This window comes from Podarcis liolepis (assembly GCF_965112155.1).
Source record: "Podarcis liolepis genome assembly, chromosome: 2".
Taxonomy (NCBI): Eukaryota; Metazoa; Chordata; class Lepidosauria; order Squamata; family Lacertidae; genus Podarcis; species Podarcis liolepis.
Window position 1 is genome coordinate 23730294 of NC_139555.1, and position 21034 is coordinate 23751327.

Here is a 21034-nt window from a genome sequence, read left to right on the forward strand (position 1 = left end):
GCAAAAATTGTGGGTCGTCTTATACACGGACAGCGGGGGGAGGGGGGAGACAGGCGATTGGTGGCAGCATCCAGTAGGAGATCGGCAGCGGCGATTGGGCGTGGCAATTGGGCTGTCAATTACAGCAGTGACAAGGCATACGTGCAATCTGGTGTGATTGTGTTGAATGCTCTTGTAGCGAGCGTTCTTGTGGCGAGCCTTTTGTGGCGAGTGTGCAGACGATTGGTGGCCGCGGCAATGTGTGTTATTTGCAGTGGTGGGCAGGCTGTAGAGCGATTGGCTCGATAGGGGTTGACTTATTCATGGGTGCATGTTATACACGGGAAAAAACAGTAAGTATTTTAAGAAAAACAGTAACCACAAATAAATTTCAAAATGTGCCCACTAACCCAAGAAGACTGGTGACTCCTGGATTAGGTAAACATCGATCTGAACCAATTATCGATCAGCAAGACAGTTACTAGGGGCTTAAAATTAATTCAAACTGCAAAAACCAACTTTTCAACTACAGTGGTGCCTTGCAAGACAAAGTTAATCCGTTCCACGAGTCTCTTCGTCTAGCGGTTTTTTCGTCTTGCGAAGCAACCCTATTAGCGGCTTAGCGGATTAGCGCTATTAGTGGTTTAGCGGCTATTAAAGGCTTAGCGGCTTAGCGGCTAAAAGGCTATTAGCGGCTTAGAAAAAGGGGGGGAAAGGGGAGGGAAATCACAAGACTCGCAAGACTTTTTCATTTTGCGAAGCAAGCCCATAGGGAAATTCGTCTTGTGAAGCGCATCAAAAAACGGAAAACCCTTTCGTCTAGCGGGTTTTTCGTCTTGCGAGGCATTCGTCTTGCGGGGCACCACTGTATACTAGTAACTGAGTATACACTCAGTTACTAGTATAGATGATATTTTATTTCTATTTTTGTTATAAAGTCTGTTAACTTTTACTTCACACCAGACAGAGGACCGGCAGCACCTCCTGCCAAAAAAGAGCTTACTTTTTAAAAATACCATCCTTAATTTACCAAAAGGGGCATTTCCCTTCCCACACAAACACAGATTTAAACTCACTGAATACAGCTGCAGCATCTGTAGCATCTCAGAGCAACTGAAGGTCCCATACAATTGTATAGTCACATCTGGAGTTAATTATAGTTCTGGCACTTTTAGGGATCTTTCTTGAAAGGTGATGTTCACGTTCAGCCAAAATCTATTTTTGCATAGCTGCTGATGCCTTTGTTCCCTCTATTTTCTTAGAAAACACATCTTTGTTACAAGAATTCCAATCCAAATACTGTACAGGACACTATTTTCCCTAGTTCACTGAGATTAATAACCCCGGGTTTCTGTTGCCATACTCTGAATTTCTAAGGCAAAGAAGTAACTGAATACCCGATCACGATGTTTAGCTTATTATAATGAGGTATATTTGAGTGAGAAATGGCCTTGAAGCTAAATCAGAATTCTAAGAAGAGTTTGGATTTGATATCCTGCTTTATCACTACCCTAAGGAGTCTCAAAGCGGCTAACAATCTCCTTTTCCCTTCCTCCCCCACAACAAACACTCTGTGAGGTGAGTGGGGCTGAGAGACTTCAGAGAGGTGTGACTAGCCCAAGGTCACCCAGCAGCTGCATGTGGAGGAGGAGGAGGGAATCGAACCTGGTTCACCAGATTACAAGTCCACCGCTCTTAACCACTATACCACACTGGCTGTCTAAGGAACAGTCTGCACTCATAAGCCTAAACAAAGCACATCCTTTTGAAAATCATGCTGGACAGAATTTAGGATAGCCTGTATGTTAGACTGATAGATCTTTCTCCTTGGAGTTTTGCATTTTCTCTTTCAGAAACGTCTAGCTCAACCCTGCAGTTAGTTGCGTGATTCCTCCATGCATTTAATGCATGAAGGGGGCTTATATCACATCAACTGGATACGTGGAGCCCTGAGTTCTTGTGTGACTTTCCCATTAGTATTGAAGCACAACCACCTTCATTCAAGATCCCTGATATACCCCATGAGAATAACAGTCTTGCTGGGGCACGCTGACTCTTGCAACTTCAATCTTCATTCCCTGCATTCCTTCATCCAGATATTCTTACACAGTAGCTACTTGCCTTGGCCCAGGAATGCTGGCTCCTCCTGCTTTGTTTTTAAATTATTCAACCCTAAGGGCCTTTGCTCCCTCTGTCTTTGGTGTATTTTCAGACAGATCATAGAGGAATTTATCCTTTCCCTATTTACCACTTGCCAGCATTCACTATCTCCCCAGCGCTAAAGCATTACTGTGCACCTGCCTTGCGCTCATTGCCAACTCAACAAGTCACTCCTCTGCCTCCTCTTTCTATATGAGATAATCTTCAAGAGTTAACCTATAAATTGCCCAGTTTTCTATCTCAACAAAACCCATTTTCTTGAAGAGTACTCACTTCCATCTGTTTCTCCCACCTGAATACTTTACAAGGGCAATCTGCTACCTAGATTAAAGTTTCTTAAATTATGCACACCGTGCTTCTGTGTATCTTGATAAATCTACTGGTGGGACAGCTTCACTGTGCTGACAGCATTGTGTCATCCAGCAGAACAGAGCCAGGGAGCAGAGAGGGAAAAGGCTGCCCTAACTCCATAGTTAATTCCCTCTTAGTCATTTGCATTTGGAGAGGGCTTACTCCCTAAACATTGCATGCCAGACGTTTTAGATAGCTGTCCTGAACAAACACAGTAGCATAGCTCTCTGCGGTGTATTAAAATTCATGACATATGAATGGGTTCATTAGGGTCTTTGGGCAAGCCTATATTAAAGATGGTGGGTGAGATTGTTTAGTTTTAGGGTATTTATAGCAAAGTAGAAATAAATTAAACATAACTAATTCAAATTAATGCTTCAATAAGGATTAATGGGGGGGGGGATATGAACTGCTCATTGTACCCACACATAAAGCTTAGCATGGATCAGCATGTTATTCTGCTTTTATAATTCCTAGTTTAGTACAAAGATTATTCTCTAATCTGAATATCTAAATAAGTAAATGAATGACAAATATTTCCTCTGACTCACTCCCTTCAGAAATGTGTAATACAATTATTGACTTTAGAAGATGTAAAGCATGAGAAATTCAAGAGATCCTTGTGGAAGATTTACCGTATTTTTCACCCTATAGGATGCACTTTTTCCCCTCCAAAAATGAAGGGGAAATGTGTGTGCGTCCTATGGGGCGAATGCAGGGGGGAGGCAGGCAGGAAAAGCCCCCAAGAGCCGCACACAAGCTCCGTGCGGCCCTTGCGGGCTTTTCCCCAGGAAGGAGAAGGGACTGACTGGCCGCATCAGTCCCTTCTCCCACCTCGTAGAAAAGCCCACAGGAGCCATGCACCCTTTAAAGAGCACGGGGCTTCTGCGGGCTTCTGCGGGAGGTGGGGGAATCCCCCACCTCCTAGAAAAGGCAGTAGAAGCCGCACAGCCCCTTTAAAGAGCGCGCGGCTTCTGCGGGAAGTAGGGGAGCGCCCCAGGCTTCGAGCTTCGCGCAGCTCTCCGCAAGCCGTGAGAGCCCAGCGTGACTTCGCGCTGGGCTCCCACAGCTTTCGGAAAGCTGCCTATTCTGGGGGCTGGGGTCGGGGGAAGCTCGGGCTTCCCCTGCCCCAGCCCTGCGCCTGGGGAAAAAAATTTTTCCCCTTTATTTCCCCCCCAAAAAACTAGGTGCGCCCTATGGGCCGGTGCGCCCTATGGGGCGAAAAATACGGTAATTCTTGCATTGAAGCCTGAACTCTTATTACCTCTGTGGGTTTTTGGAGGGTGCACTGATTTCATTCCCTTGCTGCCACTGAATCATGAAGGGTTTCCACAGCCTCTGGAGCAGGACCTGAGGAGCCTTTTTTCAACCCTAAAATTATACGCCATAATAGGCAGCCTTCCAGGAACTGCATGCTAGTGGTGATGGTGGCCAGAGGCAAATGAAGGCAGAAGGGTAGCTGCAACTCTCAGCTTTGTACAGTAGAAGACTTCATTTCAGCCATGTGCATGTCATGTTTCTACATATACCTACATAGCTCCCCATCCAGGCAAACAATTGCAGGAGGTTGGGGGAGGGGGTCCCTTCCAACTCTATAACTCTATGATTCTAAGAAGCATAATCACAGTTGAAAAACTCAGTTCAGGCAGGAAAAAGTGTTTGAGGACGGGGCGAAGCCAGGAAAGTGAAGGGCACAAGCTAGGGAGAGTTACAAGGATCAGACAGAAACCCATGAGAAATCTGTGGTGCTGACCTTCTTAGTGGCTGTGCCCAATCTATGGAACTCCCGCACCCCAACAGGCCCACTCAGCCCTCTCTCTGACATACAGTGGTACCTTGGGTTACATACGCTTCAGGTTACATACGCTTCAGGTTACAGACTCCTCTAACCCAGAAATAGTACCTCGGGTTAAGAACTTTGCTTCAGGATGAGAACAGAAATCATGCTCTATTGGCGCGGCGGCAGCAGGAGGCCCCCATTAGCTAAAGTGGTGCTTCAGGTTAAGAACAATTTCAGGTTAAGAACGGACCTCCGGAACAAATTAAGTACTTAACCCGAGGTACTACTGTATTTATCATTTTGGAAAAATACTGGGCACTACCAAACTGAATTCAATCCTATGCATAACCTTGTTTAGATATAGGTGGCCCACGGGCCAGCTGACAGATACAGCTGATGCCCTCTTCTCATGATCCAGTCAGATGCACAATGAGCATGTCAAAGAGAGGAGGACTGCTGTCCCTGCATTGACCTCCAACCTGCATGTGTTCATTGGTGCTACATTCATCATCCGTGAAGTCAGTGTAAAGTGAGAAAGGGTGGTAGGCATGCAAGACTTGAATGCACATTCAGGAACATTTGGGTTTGTGAACACATGTACAACTATAGGGATACAGAGCCCATTGCTCTCCTTACACTGAGAATAAAGACTGGGGATGGGGAAGCATCAGGCCAAGCTAGCTTCATCCCATTACCCTTCCATAGGTTCAATTATCCTATGGCTAAATCATGAGTATATGGGATGCGGGTGGTGCTGTGGGTTAAACCACAGAGCCTAGGACTTGCTGATCAGAATGTCGGCTGTTCGAATCCCTGCGACGGGATGAGCTCCCGTTGCTCAGTCCCTGCTCCTGCCAACCTAGCAGTTAGAAAGCACATCAAAGTACAAGTAGATAAATAGGTATCGCTCTGGCGGGAAGGTAAATGGCATTTCTGTGCACTGCTCTAAGAAGCAGCTTAGTCATGCTGGCCACATGACCCGAAAGCTGTACGCCGGCTCCCTCAGCCAATATAGCGAGATGAGCGCCGCAACCCCAGAGTCGGCCATGACTGGACCTAATGGTCAGGAGTCCCTTTACCTTTACCTTAAATCATGAGAATATGTTTCCTGCCGAAAAAATGTTTCCTATCTTCATCACAGCCATTGTTTACATGACTGCCAGTTATCACTAACTGAACCACAATTTTATTCCAATATTTTTTGTGTACAAATAAATCTATAGGGCATGGAGTGTTTGGGGCAGGGAGCAAGAGGTGTGTAGAAAATACATTCAGAAGTGCAAATACAAATCATGAATTTTAAAGACCAATAGAAAACGCCTACGCTCCAATTTAACAGATCATACATTTCAATCACATTTAAATCTGGGATTATCCTAAATTACTATTGCTTCCTAGGAAAATAAAGAGAGGGTTGAAATTAAATTATAGATATTTGAGCCATGCAATCATGGCACGCAACAGGAAGAAGGCATAACTGTTGTTTTATAAATAGGTTTATGGAATCCTCCAATATTTAAAGCTTTTTCTTTCTCCCCATTTTTCGTAGCCCATTTCAGTTGGTACAGGAATCAATGAGGCAAAATTGAGTTGGTACGCAGAATACAGTTTTAAAATTTGGACCCCTGCAAAAATATTTAGAACATATTTCATTCACTTCAACATATCACCACCGCCAAATCTTGATTTAGTGGGCTTGTTTAAATCTGGAAGATTTGTTCATGTGTCACAAGACGCCCACTACATTAAAATCTGACACGTTTAACGGCATCAGTATAAGAACAGGATTCATGTGAAAGGAATTTTATGTGTCTCTTTCCCTCTTCTATGATATATGTTTATTTCAAGTTTGTTTACATAAACTTAGCCTGGTTCTCAGTGGTTTGGGGAAGCCATATAATTTCACATAAACCCACAGACTGCAGACACAGGGGCTGTACTACATAGCGGAAAAATGATAAAAGGGGGGAAATTATTTATTTATTGAATATTTATCGAAAAACTGATTTTGTATTTCCACAAATGCCCAATGTATTTTGAACATTTACTCTTTGTGGGAAAGTATAAAATGGTTACACAATATCAAGTCATAGGGGGAGAAACCTGTCCTCTCCAACTTCTGCTGGGAAGAAACTCAATAGTCTTATATTTTCAACAATGAAAATAAGCTATAACTCAAACACTATAAAGTTCCAACTTGGCTGGACACTGAAAACATGGAAGGACTTTGATTCAATACAGTATAGGTATCTGCAGATGAAAGGAGAGGTATACATTTTATACTTGATTTCTGCAGTTTTAAATTTCTTATTGCTGGTTTTTAATGCAGCTGTGTTTTATGCCTTAACACATTCTTGTTCTACTACTTACACAAATATTTAGACACCCAACTGAAGTAGCAGAAGTGCTGTTAAAACTCTCTTCACATTTCCTTAGCTTTGAGGAAGCCCTCTGTCCTTCCACCAAGGACCTCATGAGATTATCATGCTTTCCTTTCTCTGCCACTTTCATCCCCTCAACAATCCTGTGACAGACCAAAGGATTTAGCTGAACATCATCTGTAGCAATGTTTCCCAAACTTGGGTCTCCAGCTGTTTTTGGACTACAACTCCCATCATCCCTAGCTAGCAGTGTTCAGGGATGATGGGAACTGTAGTCCAAAAACAGTTGGAGACCCAAGTTTGGGAAACTCTGATCTACAGTAAGCTTAAAGGCTGATGAGATGTGAGCCCCAATCGCCCCACCTTTAAACTAGTACCCTAACCACTATATCACCCTGCAAATCAAGATGTATTCCCAACACTGTAGTTTTTTTTACACACTGAAAACTATAAATGACAAATAATGTTAGCAGTTATAGTGAAGTGGCCAGAACTCTCCTGAAGAGTTCCTAAAAGTATTTTGCACTGCTAATAAAAAAAACACAACTAGCTATATTTTCTCTAGGAGGATTACACTTACTCAGTTACACTATTAAGGGCTCCACAGTCTACATTGCCCTTACCTCCAACTGATTATAGGGCCAATCCACCTCATAATTAGGTGTACTGAAATCTTTCAGAAATTAGTGGGATTTAAGAATACTTAATTGTATGCTAGACTGTGTTCCAATGTCAGGATGAGTTTTCTTTTTCACAGCAGTGTACTATGAACAAATATCCCTCCTGACACTGGGATGTATTTCTAGCATACAATTAAGCATTCTTCATTGCCGTGAAGCTTAAGCATGCCTTTGCTAAGTCCTTTCTCTCATTACCTTTACTAAGGCAACCATGTGTGTAACTTGATAGAAGTTCTTGCTTCTATGCTGCACTGAAAATATCTGCACTCAATGAAAGCAGGTCACATTTAGATAGGGGTAACTATCACAACGCCCGTCACATGTTGAATTACAGCTCCCATTATCCTGAAATATGGGCCAATCTGGTTGAAGATGATGAGAGCTGTAGTCCAATAGAAACAGGAGGGCACCGTGTTGACCACCTCTGATTTAGATTTTTGGATACAATAACAGGCAATAATGTTCATACAGGTCAAAATGCAAATGTATGGTATAGTATTGATTTGTTGTTTTGCCTAATGGCAACTTCCTATGACAAATATAAGAGGCAATACTAGAAACAAATAATGGTGCATATTCTTACATGGATTTATCATTCCCATGGAATTAAGAGACAAAACCCAAAGAATTGTGGAACCAGTTATGTGCTAAAGGACTTTTAGATTTGTTCCTTTCCAAAAGGAGACCCCAATGCCATAGAATTTCAGCATGTTTCTGAAGACAGGTAGGAAGGATTACTGCATGGATACTTTTCCAAAAGGAGACCCCAATGCCATAGAATTTCAGCATGTTTCTGAAGACAGGTAGGAAGGATTACTGCATGGATACTTTTCCAAAAGGAGACCCCAATGCCATAGAATTTCAGCATGTTTCTGAAGACAGGTAGGAAGGATTACTGCATGGATACTAGACTATTCCATTAATATTAAGGACAGTTTAGCAAAGGTTTCTGACTTAAATATGGCATAGTTTTCTGGTGCCTAGGATGAAACTAATATTTCTTTTGTAAAAATGCCCAGGCAAATGCAAGATGTGTATGAATTCTTATTGCCTGTTGATCCTTGTAACTTTTTACAGTTCAATTCCCACAGGCTTACTGTTACAGCTGAATTTCAACAGAGTTTGGAAAGTTTCCCACTAAAAATGATTTATTGGAGACAGCTTTCTTAATGGGCAGATCTCACTTGTCCAGCATTATTTTAAGTGAGTTTCCATTCACTAGAAACCAGTATGTGCATTCTCTCACAGAAAAAAATGAAGGAGGAGCATTTTACAAAATCTCCCTCATTCCTCTCCTTTTCTGGAAACTTCTTTCTTTCTTTCTTTCTTTCTTTCTTTCTTTCTTTCTTTCTCTCTCTCTCTCTCTCTCTCTCTCTCTCTCTCTCTCTCTCTCTGTGTGTGTGTGTGTGTGTAGATATAGACATATTTTATTGGTTCGGAGTGTATAGAATCCAGAAATCCATATACAGTACTGAAATAACCAAGTAGACCCTCCCACATAGTTCAGATACTCCTTTCCCACTTCGAAGTATTTCATTGTTTTCACATATTTATACAAGGAGCAACAAACATTCAACGATCCCACCACCACCACAACAGAAGCACCAAATGTCTGTTTAATTACATTAAACATCCGGTTTTTAAACAAATGCATCTTTCCACAAGTTGCCATGTGTCCTCAGAGTCCTAAAACCATGTTATATCAATACTGCAAACAGTGTGTGTGTGTGTGTGTGTGTGTGTGTATTTAACCCCAAGTGTTGCTGGTAGCTAACAGTAATTTTGAATTTCACATTTGATCCCATGTTCCTTAAAATATATACTCTCCAACCCCCAAAGGGATCCATTAGAAATTATGAGCTAGTGCTGATGCTGGTGCAGGGAAATAGGCACAGACATTCTATTCTCTTTAATGTTGACGGTACCCAGAAACAAATTCATGCATAAATTAGCATACATAAATAAGTGCATTTTCCATTTCCCACAAAGTCACAAATTTTGCTGAAGTAAAAGCAGTTGTTCCCAGCTCTTTCCCCTTCATTTATTCTTATTGTACGGTAGAGAAATAAAGTGACATTAAAATATTTGGCTGTATAAATCATATAACTCGCGTTTGTACAAGTGCCTTGAAGGGAAAACTAACAGTTTCTGAACCTGTCAGGCTGCAATGAACTGTTTATCATGACAGAAAAAAGCCTAAGCAAGTCTAGGGTTAATTTGTACACACACCCCGAAAAAGAGTGTGAAACAGCATTTGATTAATCATATTTGCTCTATTTGATGAACCAAGTAAACTCTGACTTATCTTAACAATGCTTTCTTTGGAAAAAGCCAACTTCAAACCACGGGTTAAGAAACAGACTTGTTTCAACAAACTTTAACACTAATTGCATATGCAATACTAAATTGTAGTTAACTGAAACCAAAAGTGGAAGCTTCCCATAGGCGCCGACTCCATGGGGCTTGAGGGGGCCCGAGCCCCCTCAAAAATTCATTTGGGGGGGCTCCGCCCCCCAATAATCTCCGGCGCCCCTCCAGCAGAGCGCCATCGCCGCCCCTCCCCCAGCCCAAAATGCACAGGGTCGGGCTGCATGCCTCCTGCCCTCCCTCCCGAGCAAAAGCTCCACCCAATTTCCTTCGGAGCTGATTAATAGGCGCAGCACGCTCTCCCCTATTCGCTCACGAGTCCGCGTCCCTGAAGCTTCCAGTCTCTTCCTCATGGCTGTGCCTGAGAAGGACAGGGAAAGGGGTATGCAACCCCTGGGCTCATTCCACAGTTGCAAAATTTCCATTTGATCTTCAGCTGGATTCAAGAAAGCCAACAACTGATATTCTAGGAATTCCATATAAATTGTATCTAGTCATAGTCCTTATGTATACAGTGCTAAATATATGCACAAATACTCATATGACATTAGTATACAAGATGATCTGTTGATATGTGTCAGGGTACTGCCATCGAAAGGGGGGAGGGAGGCAGAAGCGTACAGGGAGCCTCCGACTTTGCTGAGCAGTAAGAGACATCACCTTGCTAACAAAGGTCCGTATAGTTAAAGCTATGGTTTCCCCAGTAGTGATGTATGGAAGTGAGAGCTGGACCATAAAAAAGGCTGATCGCCAAAGAATTGATGCTTTTGAATTATGGTGTTGGAGGAGACTCTTGAGGGTCCCATGGACTGCAAGAAGATCAAGGCTATCCATTCTGAAGGAAATCCGCCCTGAGTGCTCACTGGAAGGACAGATTGTGAAGCTGAGGCTCCAATACTTTCGCCACCTCATGAGAAGAGAAGACTCCCTGGAAAAGACCCTGATGTTGGGAAAGATTGAGGGCACAAGGAGAAGGGGACGGCAGAGGACGAGATGGTTGGACAGTGTTCTCGAAGCTACCAGCATGAGTTTGACCAAACTGCGGGAGGCAGTGGAAGACCGGAGTGCCTGGCGTGCTCTGGTCCATGGGGTCACGAAGAGTCGGATACGACTAAACGACTAAACAACACTGCTAATTTTACAATATTTCAAAAGTGTTTGAAGTGAAGTATTTGGTTAAGGAAGCTAAATCTAATAAAGCATACTTAGTGTAGTTTACTTGGAGATAATTATTATTGTTACATGTAAATAGGCATGACAAGCCAGTAGCACACAGTTCCCATGCATTCCTTAAATTCTGAGAACCAAAATGAGAGCAGTGAAAACTGTAAACATATGCATATGTGATGTATATTTGATATGCCGTGCATATGAAATATACACTTCCTGGGGATGGGAAAATGTTGGAAGGAATGTACCGGTGTTGCATCCATTCCAACGTTGCATTTCACATGCCAACCATCCAGCTACTGGCATGAAAGAACTGTCCCTGCTCGTTTTCAGCTGAAAAACTGGTGACAAAAGATAAGGGTGTTCAAGAACTGGAGAGAAAACCTGGCAAGCCAACATTATCTCCAAGAGTATGAAGAGTTCTAGTTATACATAGCTATACTCCTCTGAAATGACTCTGAAATAGAGTCATTTCCAATTTTTTTTTTAAAAAAGTTGAGAAATAGCTAGTCTCTCTAATTTCCAAAGGGCAAATGGTTCTTTCTAGTCTTTGTTCATCAGAAGTCTGTTGAAGGGGATTGAAATGATCAGTTTTAAATGTGTCTTTCAGTTATAAATACCATTTCTTAGGACAGAATTATATAGAACATAGCATCCCTTACAATGGGAGGTAATCAGTTGATCCAATTCACAACTTGAAGACTACAGTAATGAATTGCTGAGGAGATTGGAGTCATTCTACTAACTGCAGCTGAGCTAAAATTATATATGTCGTATACATCCATCCACCCTCCTTTTCCATGGCATTTTAATTTCAACAAATGTATCTAAGATTATCTTTGTAACTTCTACAAAGAGTGTCCTGTAATGAAACTACTTGCCAAAAGGCACTTCTGAACAGAAAATATAAAATAATGTGCTTAATTTTAGGTCTTTTTGTTACCATTTGAACTCATTCACACAAGGGAGCTTTATAAAGTCACCCCAGAAAAATATATCAGAATACCAAAATCTCTTTAGCCATGATTCAGAGGGCCTCTTGAGATAGGAGTGTCGATATAGCAGTCCTCACATTATTTTAAACTGCTTTTGAAACTCTAATGTTTCAAAAGCGTATTGCCGAGTGAGGAGATGCAGTTTGAAAACAACTTTAGAAGCCACACATCTATTCAATTATTAGAGATTATTTTCAGCAAGCCTTTCCAGTAAATTCTCAGGACTCCTTAGAAGGAAAGCAGAAAATAAAATAAAAGTCAGAAAGTAATGAAACAATTAACACTACTAGGGTATTTTAAAAAGAAGATCTCAGCATTAGATAATCTTCAATGGATATCATTGTGAGCAGCAAATTGTTGTCCCTTCCTTAGCCTGTCTTCATTTTGAAATCAAATATATGTCTGCACTTTGTTTACATAAAATAAAATAAAAAAGTAATTACAAAACACACAGAGGAACCTCAGTTCTCTAGGAACATGTGATTATCAAAGACACTCGAACGATGCAATCCAATCCAGACAGGCAAAACAAAATGGTCCCTACCACAATGGTTCCATAGCAAGGAAACACACTGCCAGTTTGTATGTGCAAAGGAATCAAGCCATGAATTATTATTTTTTGAGACACCAGCACTTCTACCAGCAATTCAACAGGTGAGATTGTATATATGAATGCTATTGCACAAAAATGCGTCATACAAACAGGAAAAGAATATACAGCTCCCCTCTCTGACATGCTAATTGGTTGTTCTCCAGAAGCTCTTGTTAGGTGGGGGGGATATTTACATAGGCAACCCTCCATTCTGCAGCATGAATCAGGCAAAGTTGATTTTGGTCCTAAGGAGGTGTCAACTCATGCTACAAGCTAGGGATGAAAAATTCAGTCCACTTTTTAAAACAAACTGGCCTAAGTTCCAAGACTTAGACAAAAAGATAAGATAGATAAGATACAGACAAAGACACAAAATGGAACACAGTTCACAATCAGATTGCACACGTTCCTAAATTTTGCAATGATGGTTTTGTTCAAAAATGTGTCCAAAAATGTATGTTACACACACACACAAAATGTACAAAAATAGGGCAATGCATAGGAAGGCATTAGAATGCAGATCTGGGGGAAATGCATACAAAATGCAAGTTTTTGAGAAAGTGTGTACAGAAGTGTGTATAATACTTGTGTATTTCTAAATAATAATAATAATAATAATTGTGTATTGTTTAGAAAACAGGATGAACAGATCTGGATTGAAAAGCCCAAACACCTCAGGTCAAAGACATTTACTCTAACAGATAGGCTATCGAAATTGTTGTGTAAGCTCCAGAGTCAGATGTACAGAGGTTAATCAACCTTCTATTCCCCACTGAAAAACAAAATTGTGAAATCAATGAACACTACAGTGTCTACCTGAAGTCAGTGACTGGCTAAATAATAATAATAAAAATAGTGGCTCAGAATGAATGAAGAATATAGTGTTACACATTACTGGAAATATGCAATAATGCAGCAGGTGGAAGTTTGACTATAACTGGCTATAACTTGCTCTCAATATTAATAAATAATAATAAATAATAATAATCAATATTAATAAAATTGACTTTATAATTTATGTAGTCTTTCATATATTCTCTCCTTCCCTTTTATTTTTTTTGCTTCATAACTCTGCTTTTCTCTTATTTGTCTCTCATTGGCTTCATCGTTGCAATTGCCTGTGATCATGGAGAAGACAGACTGTGACAGAAGAAACTTAATAAGCACAATCTATTAAAGAACATATTAACTAACCTCTAAGCTGTCAATATCTACCATCCGTGAATCAACAAAACGCATCAACAGAGCAATGAATCAACACAGATCAGAGAGCAAAGTACAATGTACTTACATCCGTGTCCGGCCCCTTGTCTGCCCCGGGACAAGAAAAGGTAACAAATTCATGGCACCTCTTGTGAACCACAAAGCAGCAAACTAGGAAAAGAAGAAAAAACATTCAAGCAATTGCAGATTTGTTAACAAGTTTACTGCCAATCTACTGAAGTGAATTGAAATAAACAACCTTTTGAATAGTGTTGATAGACATTCAAATCATGGAAAAATTAATTCTCAAGTCTTCAAGAAACACAGCATTCTTTCAGCACAGGCAATTGCTTCTAACACATGATGTCCACATATTGTAAAATGACAGTATATTTATTTTTGCTCGTTGTTGTTTTTAACATAAGCTGTGGTCAAAACAAACAACCAAAGGACTCCAAAACATTTAACTCTTCGCCCATTAAGATACAAGACAGAGTAAGTCTCCATTGTTATTTTGCCTGAGATTTTACAGTTACCACTTTTCATGCAGGCAACAGTATCCCACATTCTTCAACAGAGGATGAAAAAGAAGCATTTACAGTGGTGCCTCGCAAGACAAAAATAATTCGTTCCGCGAGTCTTTTCGTCTTGCGATTTTTTCATCTTACGAAGCACGGTCCGTTGCAACTGCACCTCTTCAAGCGGCTTTAAAAAAAAAGTGCAAGACGTTTTCGTCTTGCGAAGCAAGCCCATAGGGAAATTTGTCTAGCGAAGCAATGTAAAAACGGAAAACCCTTTCGTATAGCGAGTTTTTCGTCTTGCGAGGCATTCGTCTTGCGGGGCACCACTGCATTTGATAGGGGTTTTTTTGGAGAATTTTTATTTCTGATACAATTTTGCTACATCTATAAAAGTATACACTACTTAGTTACTTTAGCTGTGCTTTATTGTTTTAGCAGGACTTTATACATTGCTCTGTGCAAGTTGGAAGCCATCTTGTGTACTTTGGTAAAAAGGCAATATAGACAAAAATAAATTACTGGCAATTCTCCAATGCTCTTGCCAATGATGTATAATTGATAAAATTACATTCGCAAAATACAGACATCAGGATGCGTTCTGCAAAACCTTAAGTTAGGGCGGGCTCTATCCTTAAGAGTAATTGAATAACATGTTAACATACTATCGGTGCATATCTAACTATTGAAAAACATTGCTGTTATGATGCTAGAAAGGCAACATGGCCAAATGTTAACCTTGGGTATTAGTTGCATAGCATGTAGAAAACTGGGACGCGGGTGGCGCTGTGGGTAAAACCTCAGCGCCTAGGACTTGCCGATCAGAAGGTTGGCGGTTCGAATCCCCACGACGGGGTGAGCTCCCGTCGTTCGGTCCCAGCTCCTGCCAACCTAGCAGTTCGAAAGCACCCCTAAGAGCAAGTAGATAAATAAGTACCGCTTTATAGCGGGAAGGTAAACGGCATTTCTGTGCGCTGCTCTGGTGCCGGTTCGCCAGGGCAGCTTCGTCAAGCTGGCCACGTGACCCAGAAGTGTCTGTGGACAGCACTGGCTCCCGGCCTCTTAAGTGAGATGAGCGCACAACCCTAGAGTCTGTCAAGACTGGCCCGTACGGGCAGGGGTACCTTTACCTTTACTTATGTAGAAAACCATCATCAAAAGACCATCAGTGGCTCCTAATCCTGATGGCTACGTTCTCTATAACACTGTCAGGGGTAAAGGTAAAGGGACCCCTGACCATTAGGTCCAGTCGTGACCGACTGGGGTTGCGGCGCTCATCTCGCTTTATTGGCCAAGGGAGCCGGTCATGTGGCCAGCATGACTAAGCTGCTTCTGGCAAACCAGAGCAGTGCACAGAAACACCGTTCACCTTCCCGCCGGAGTGGTACCTATTTATCTACTTGCACTTTGACGTGCTTCCAAACTGCTAGGTTGGCAGGAGCAGGGACCGAGCAATGGGAGCTCACCCCGTCGCAGGGATTCGAACCGCCAACCTTCTGATCAGCAAGTCCTACGCTCTGTGGTTTAACCCACAGCACCACCTGCGTCCCTTCTGTCAGGGGTAGTAAGCTTCTAAATACCAGTCATCTGAAACCACAGGAGGGGAGAGTGTGCTGTTGCACTCAAGTCATGTTTACAGGCTTCCCATAGACACCTGTCAGAACAAGATGGTGGATTGTAAAACAACTGTACGTAGTTCAGTTCATAAGTTCATTGCTCTAGCTAAAGGCTTAAGGTCAGCCTTGGCCTATGGAGCCCTGTTGCAGCGACTGTTATATCTACATTAATTCTAAATCTGAACTGTGACATAAAATAAATGGCTAGTGCATCACAACAAACAATTAAATAAGGTTCTTGGGAGACCATAGGAAAAGTTGTCTTCTGAGATTATGCTGATAGACTCTTTGCTCTGGTCTTATACTTCCTTTTCAATCGGATTCGATTGGAGGTGCGCTGCATCAGATTTTGGTTGCTCAATCACTCCCAATTCAAAGATGTGGCACAATTACAGTTTCTGGGGCCACATGTTGCATTCTGCATGAGTCATTTCTATGAGCTTTCGAATCAGGACTCAAGTCAGGCACGCAGAAAGCATCCCTTGTCTCAGCTTAACTGCACAGGATTGCAACTTAAGATTCCATATAAAGTTAGCACCTTCCTAGAAATGCAAAAAAATACTTTCCTATTTAAGAACTGGCCTAATGTCATTTTAACATTCAAGGTCACCTTTAAAGCTGAAATATATGGTGACTTAATGTACCAAGGGGGGAAAATGTACTACAAGGAACACCCTGCACAATGTGGATGGGGGTCAGAGCAAAAACAGCTCCTGGGTTACTGCTTATGAATCTCTCTCATCTCATTTCTCTCCATATTTTTCTTTTTTTAAAATATGCTTTTGATGATAATGACTTCGTGAAAGATGAAGTGAGAATCTAGGCAGCAGACCTTTTGCCAGCCAGATGTTGCTGTCTTCCAACTCCTATCAAACCTGACAGCTGATTATGCCAGATGAGGTTGATGGGAGTTAAGTAAAGGTAAAGGGGCCCCTGACCATTAGGTCCAGTCGTGACCGACTCTGGGGTTGCGCGCTCATCTTGCTCTATAGGCCGAAGGAGCTGGCGTTTGTCCGCAGACAGCTGGTCATGTGGCCAGCATGACTAAGCCGCTTCTGGCAAACCAGAGCAGCACACGGAAATGCCGTTTACCTTCCCGCTGGAATGGTACCTATTTATCTACTTGCACTTTGACGTGCTTTCGAACTGCTAGGTTGGCAGGAGCAGGGACCGAGCAATGGGAGCTCACCCCGTCGCGGGGATTCGAACCGCCGACCTTCTGATCAGCAAGTCCTACGCTCTGTGGTTTAACCCACAGCGCCACCCGTGTCCCATTGATGGGAGTTAGAGTCCTTCAAAATATGGAGGGTGACAGGTAAGCCACCTCTGATCTATGAGGAAGGGTGTCCTTATTTGAGAGGAGGAAAACGAAGAGTCTGGGCATTATTTTGTGAATTCTGATGTTGGAAGGATTTAGACCAGGCTTCCTCAACCTCGGCCCTCCAGGTGTTTTGAGACTACAATTCCCATCGTCCCTGACCACTGGTCCTGCTAGTTAGGGATCATGGAAGCTGTAGGCCAAAAACATCTAGAGGACTGAGGCTGAGGAAGCCTGATTTAGACTTTACTAGAAATAGGGACAACCATCTTCAATCAGAAAGCTGCAACACAATCACACGCATTCCAGGTTGTTGAAATATGATCCTTTAAAAACCTCTTTCTTAGCCAACACTCAGGAATGGTGCTCCAACCACATCTGTATAAAACTAGTAGAAGAACACATGAGACAACTAAGGTAGGATGCCAGCACTGAAAGACTGCTTCCTAAGGAAGCCAAAAGAAAAAACGCAATTGCACAGTCTCAAAAACCTTTGATTATCTCAATGTTTCATGTGGGAAAGTGTTGTGAATGGTGACGGGGGGGGGGGGGGCTTTTAAAGTAGGCTGAAATCACTACTGATCACTACCATACTTCTTTTCCCTGCCTTCCGAATCAGTATTGGAACCTATATAAATGTCAAGTCAATCAATTAACGGCCTTGTTTCTTAAACTCACTTTTCAAATGCATAATTCAAAATGCCACTTCCTTTACGAAGTGAGATAGCTAATGAAAACGATGGCTCTCCTATGACCCTCTTATGATCAATTGAGTGCAGGATTCGAGATTAAGTCAACGGAGAGAGACCAATTAACTAGTGTGCACGGTCAATTTGGCAGCGCAGATATAACCTCACTGATGAAATCAGCTATACTGATGTGAATATGCACAGCCGCCCGTCTATATTATCTCATTTATATCCTACCACTCCTCAAAAAAACCGAGGGCTACGTACATGTACAGTGGTACCTCGGGTTACGTACACTTCAGGTTATGTACGCTTCAGGTTACATACTCTGCTAACCCAGAAATAGTACCTTGGGTTAAGAACTTTGCTTCAGGATGAGAACAGAAATTGTGCGGCGGTGGCATGGCAGCAGCGGGAGACCCCATTAGCTAAAGTGGTGCTTCAGGTTAAGAACAGTTTCAGGTTAAGAATGGACCTCCGGAACGAATTAAGTACGTAACCAGAGGTACCACTGTAGTTATACCGTTTTCTGTTCACAATAAGCTTGTGAGGTAGGCATTGCTGAAACTGACTAGTTAGTGCAAGCCTGCACAATTAAAAGCATTATAGCTGAGTGAGGATTTGAATTCAGTGTCCTGCTTGCTTGACAGTTTTCAGGCAGCCTTTCAATATCCACTGAACTCTAAAATATAATAGAGCTGTATCTTTGAAAGAAGCTACAAGAATTCCAAAGCCACTCTTAAATTCTTGCTCTATCAAAAAACAAAACAAAAAAACCCTATTCAACAAGATGAAATTCATGTATCAGCAATTCATGTTTTGTTTCCTTGGATCTCTAGTGGATTGTGTCACTCTTCAGAAGGCATCCGTCCTTGTCAAAAGCATATGTAAAGCCACCCCGAGGGAGGTCGAAATATTGTATTCTACAGAGAAAACAGCAGGGATGAAAAACACAAGCACAAGGCAAACACTGGTAGAGATATGGACAGGGATAACAAATGTTCTCACAGCAACAAGAACACCTGACCACACTGTGTGACTCCACAGTTATCCATACACCCCATGCAGTATCCAAGCAGTAAGCTGTAAAAAGACATTCGTCTTCTCCCAGGCCTTTAGTTAATTAAACAATCTATAGCTTTTTAAACTATAGGGGGGTTCTGTTTTCATTGGTTACTATGGTGTGTATTTTTGTGTTTCTTATGTTGTAAACAACCCTGAGATCCTCTGATGATGGGCTGCATAGAAATTTAATAAATAATAAGTAATAATAAAGGACACTGGAGGGAAAGTCCAGAGACTCATAGAACTGTAGAGTTGGAAGGGACCACTAGGGTAATCTAGTCTGCAAGGCAGACATCATTTGCCCGACGTGGGACTCAAACCCACAACCCTGAAATTAAGAGTCCCATGCTCTACCAGCTGAGCTATCCTAGGTCATGTGAACTCGAAAAGGTTATACGAATTGCCCCGAAGCCAAACAGGGAGTCTGCTTACAGCATTAGTACATTATTTTGCCAATTAAAATGGCACATTGTCAAAGAGCGTCAAGTATCTTGAAAGCTTCTACTACCTAATATATTCCGTTTCATTTATCCTGCTTTAAAAGGATCCATGCATTATAACTAAGGGTTGTGTCCAAAGCTGAAATGGGTGATGATCTGCTTGCACAATGGGTCTTATCCTTCCTCTGTTCCTCCTGCTCCCACAAAATCTGCTACAGAGGTTCCATCAAACCTCTGCAGCAGATTTTTGAGGGTGCACAAGGGGCTGCGGGAGAGAGGAAGGGGAAGCTCTGGATACAACCCTAACAGTAGATTATAGGAACAGATGTATACATGAGGGGAAAATACATTCTCATTTAATGAGCACAGGTAGCAGTAGTAATAGTGGTGTAATCCTTTATTAATCTTAATTGTAATTAATAGTATTACAGTGGTACCTCGGGTTAAGTACTTAATTCGTTCCGGAGGTCTGTTCTTAACCTGAAACTGTTCTTAACCTGAAGCACCACTTTAGCTAATGGGGCCTCCTGCTGCCGCCGCACCGCCAAAGCCTGATTTCTGTTCTTATCCTGAAGCAAAGTTCTTAAGCTGAAGCACTATTTTTGGGTTAGCGGAGTGTGTAACCTGAAGCGTATGTAACCCGAGGTACCACTGTATTACTATTTAAAAGTTCTCTATAGTAAACATCACATCTACCTCTTATGTAAGGTTAGGTTCGGTTTTGCACCAAGGAAGCCAGCATTTTTCTGTGATTAATAAATATTTGTAAAAGAACATTACACAAATTTTTATTTAATACCAAGGAATACCCAGCTGCAGATTCACCTGAAATAGATCAAACATACGATTTGTTCTCAAATCTCTGCCATCTCAAATGTTTGATGTGTTGATGTACAAAAAAACATTAACACCAGAAACCCGCAGGTTAATTTAGCAGCCAATAGATTTCACCTTGCACAGAACAGTGGGAAGTTAAGAGGTTTCAGCCTGACATGAAAGCAAGGGCGGAAGAGGCAGGTTTGACTAGCATGGGCTTGCTCAAACCTCTGCATCATACTTTTGTAACTTAATCTGACCTTTCTGATACCTTCAGTCCCTTTTCTGGCCACAGTTCTATCCTCTGCTGGCATATGGTCACACATTCCTCTCCTTATGCTGGCACAACAGATCTAGCCACTACATTACATCTACAGAACTGTGCCGCTACAAGCCATTTCTACCAGGAGTCTATGCAGCACAAGACCAGCATTTGAAATTTGCCAGGCACCAGGTGTACCTGGCTATCAGCCACTTGTGACCAAGTGAAGATACCTGGGCACCAGAATGTCACCTGACATCTCCACCATCTGGAGGTGCATGCCTGGGGATCCTTGGATCTGGACGGTTTTCACACAGTAGCAACATGTTCCTGTTCTACAATTTAAAAAGGACTATATAGTAATGACTTCCCTTCTCTTTCCATGGTTCATTTTACATATCATAAATCCCTGCATATTTTACAAAAACTATCCCATTCAGTATTCCATTATTGCATCCATCAAAACTTGCTTACACTGTTGAATTTATCTTAATGCTGCCAACGTTTTCAGCTGTTCACAGTTATTTCCCATATATTCAATGAATGTTTCCCAATCTTCTTTAAATGTATGTTCTTCTTGTTCTCTTATTCTATAGGTTAAGTCTGCAAGTTGTGCATATTCTGTCAGCTTAAGTTGCCATTCTTCTTTGGT

At 41.9% G+C, this 21034-nt stretch overlaps 1 protein-coding gene across 4 annotated transcripts in view; it reads right to left on the reverse strand.

The window, feature by feature from the left end:
* The window catches only part of PRKCA (protein kinase C alpha), a 190729-nt gene that overhangs the window by 93642 nt on the left and 76053 nt on the right, over nt 1-21034 (reverse strand). For all 4 annotated transcript variants that reach the window (XM_083490032.1, XM_083490031.1, XM_083490034.1 and 1 more), the window contains exon 3: nt 13747-13829. In XM_083490032.1, the coding sequence (XP_083346158.1) occupies nt 13747-13829 (83 nt within the window). The remainder of the gene's footprint in view (nt 1-13746; nt 13830-21034) is intronic.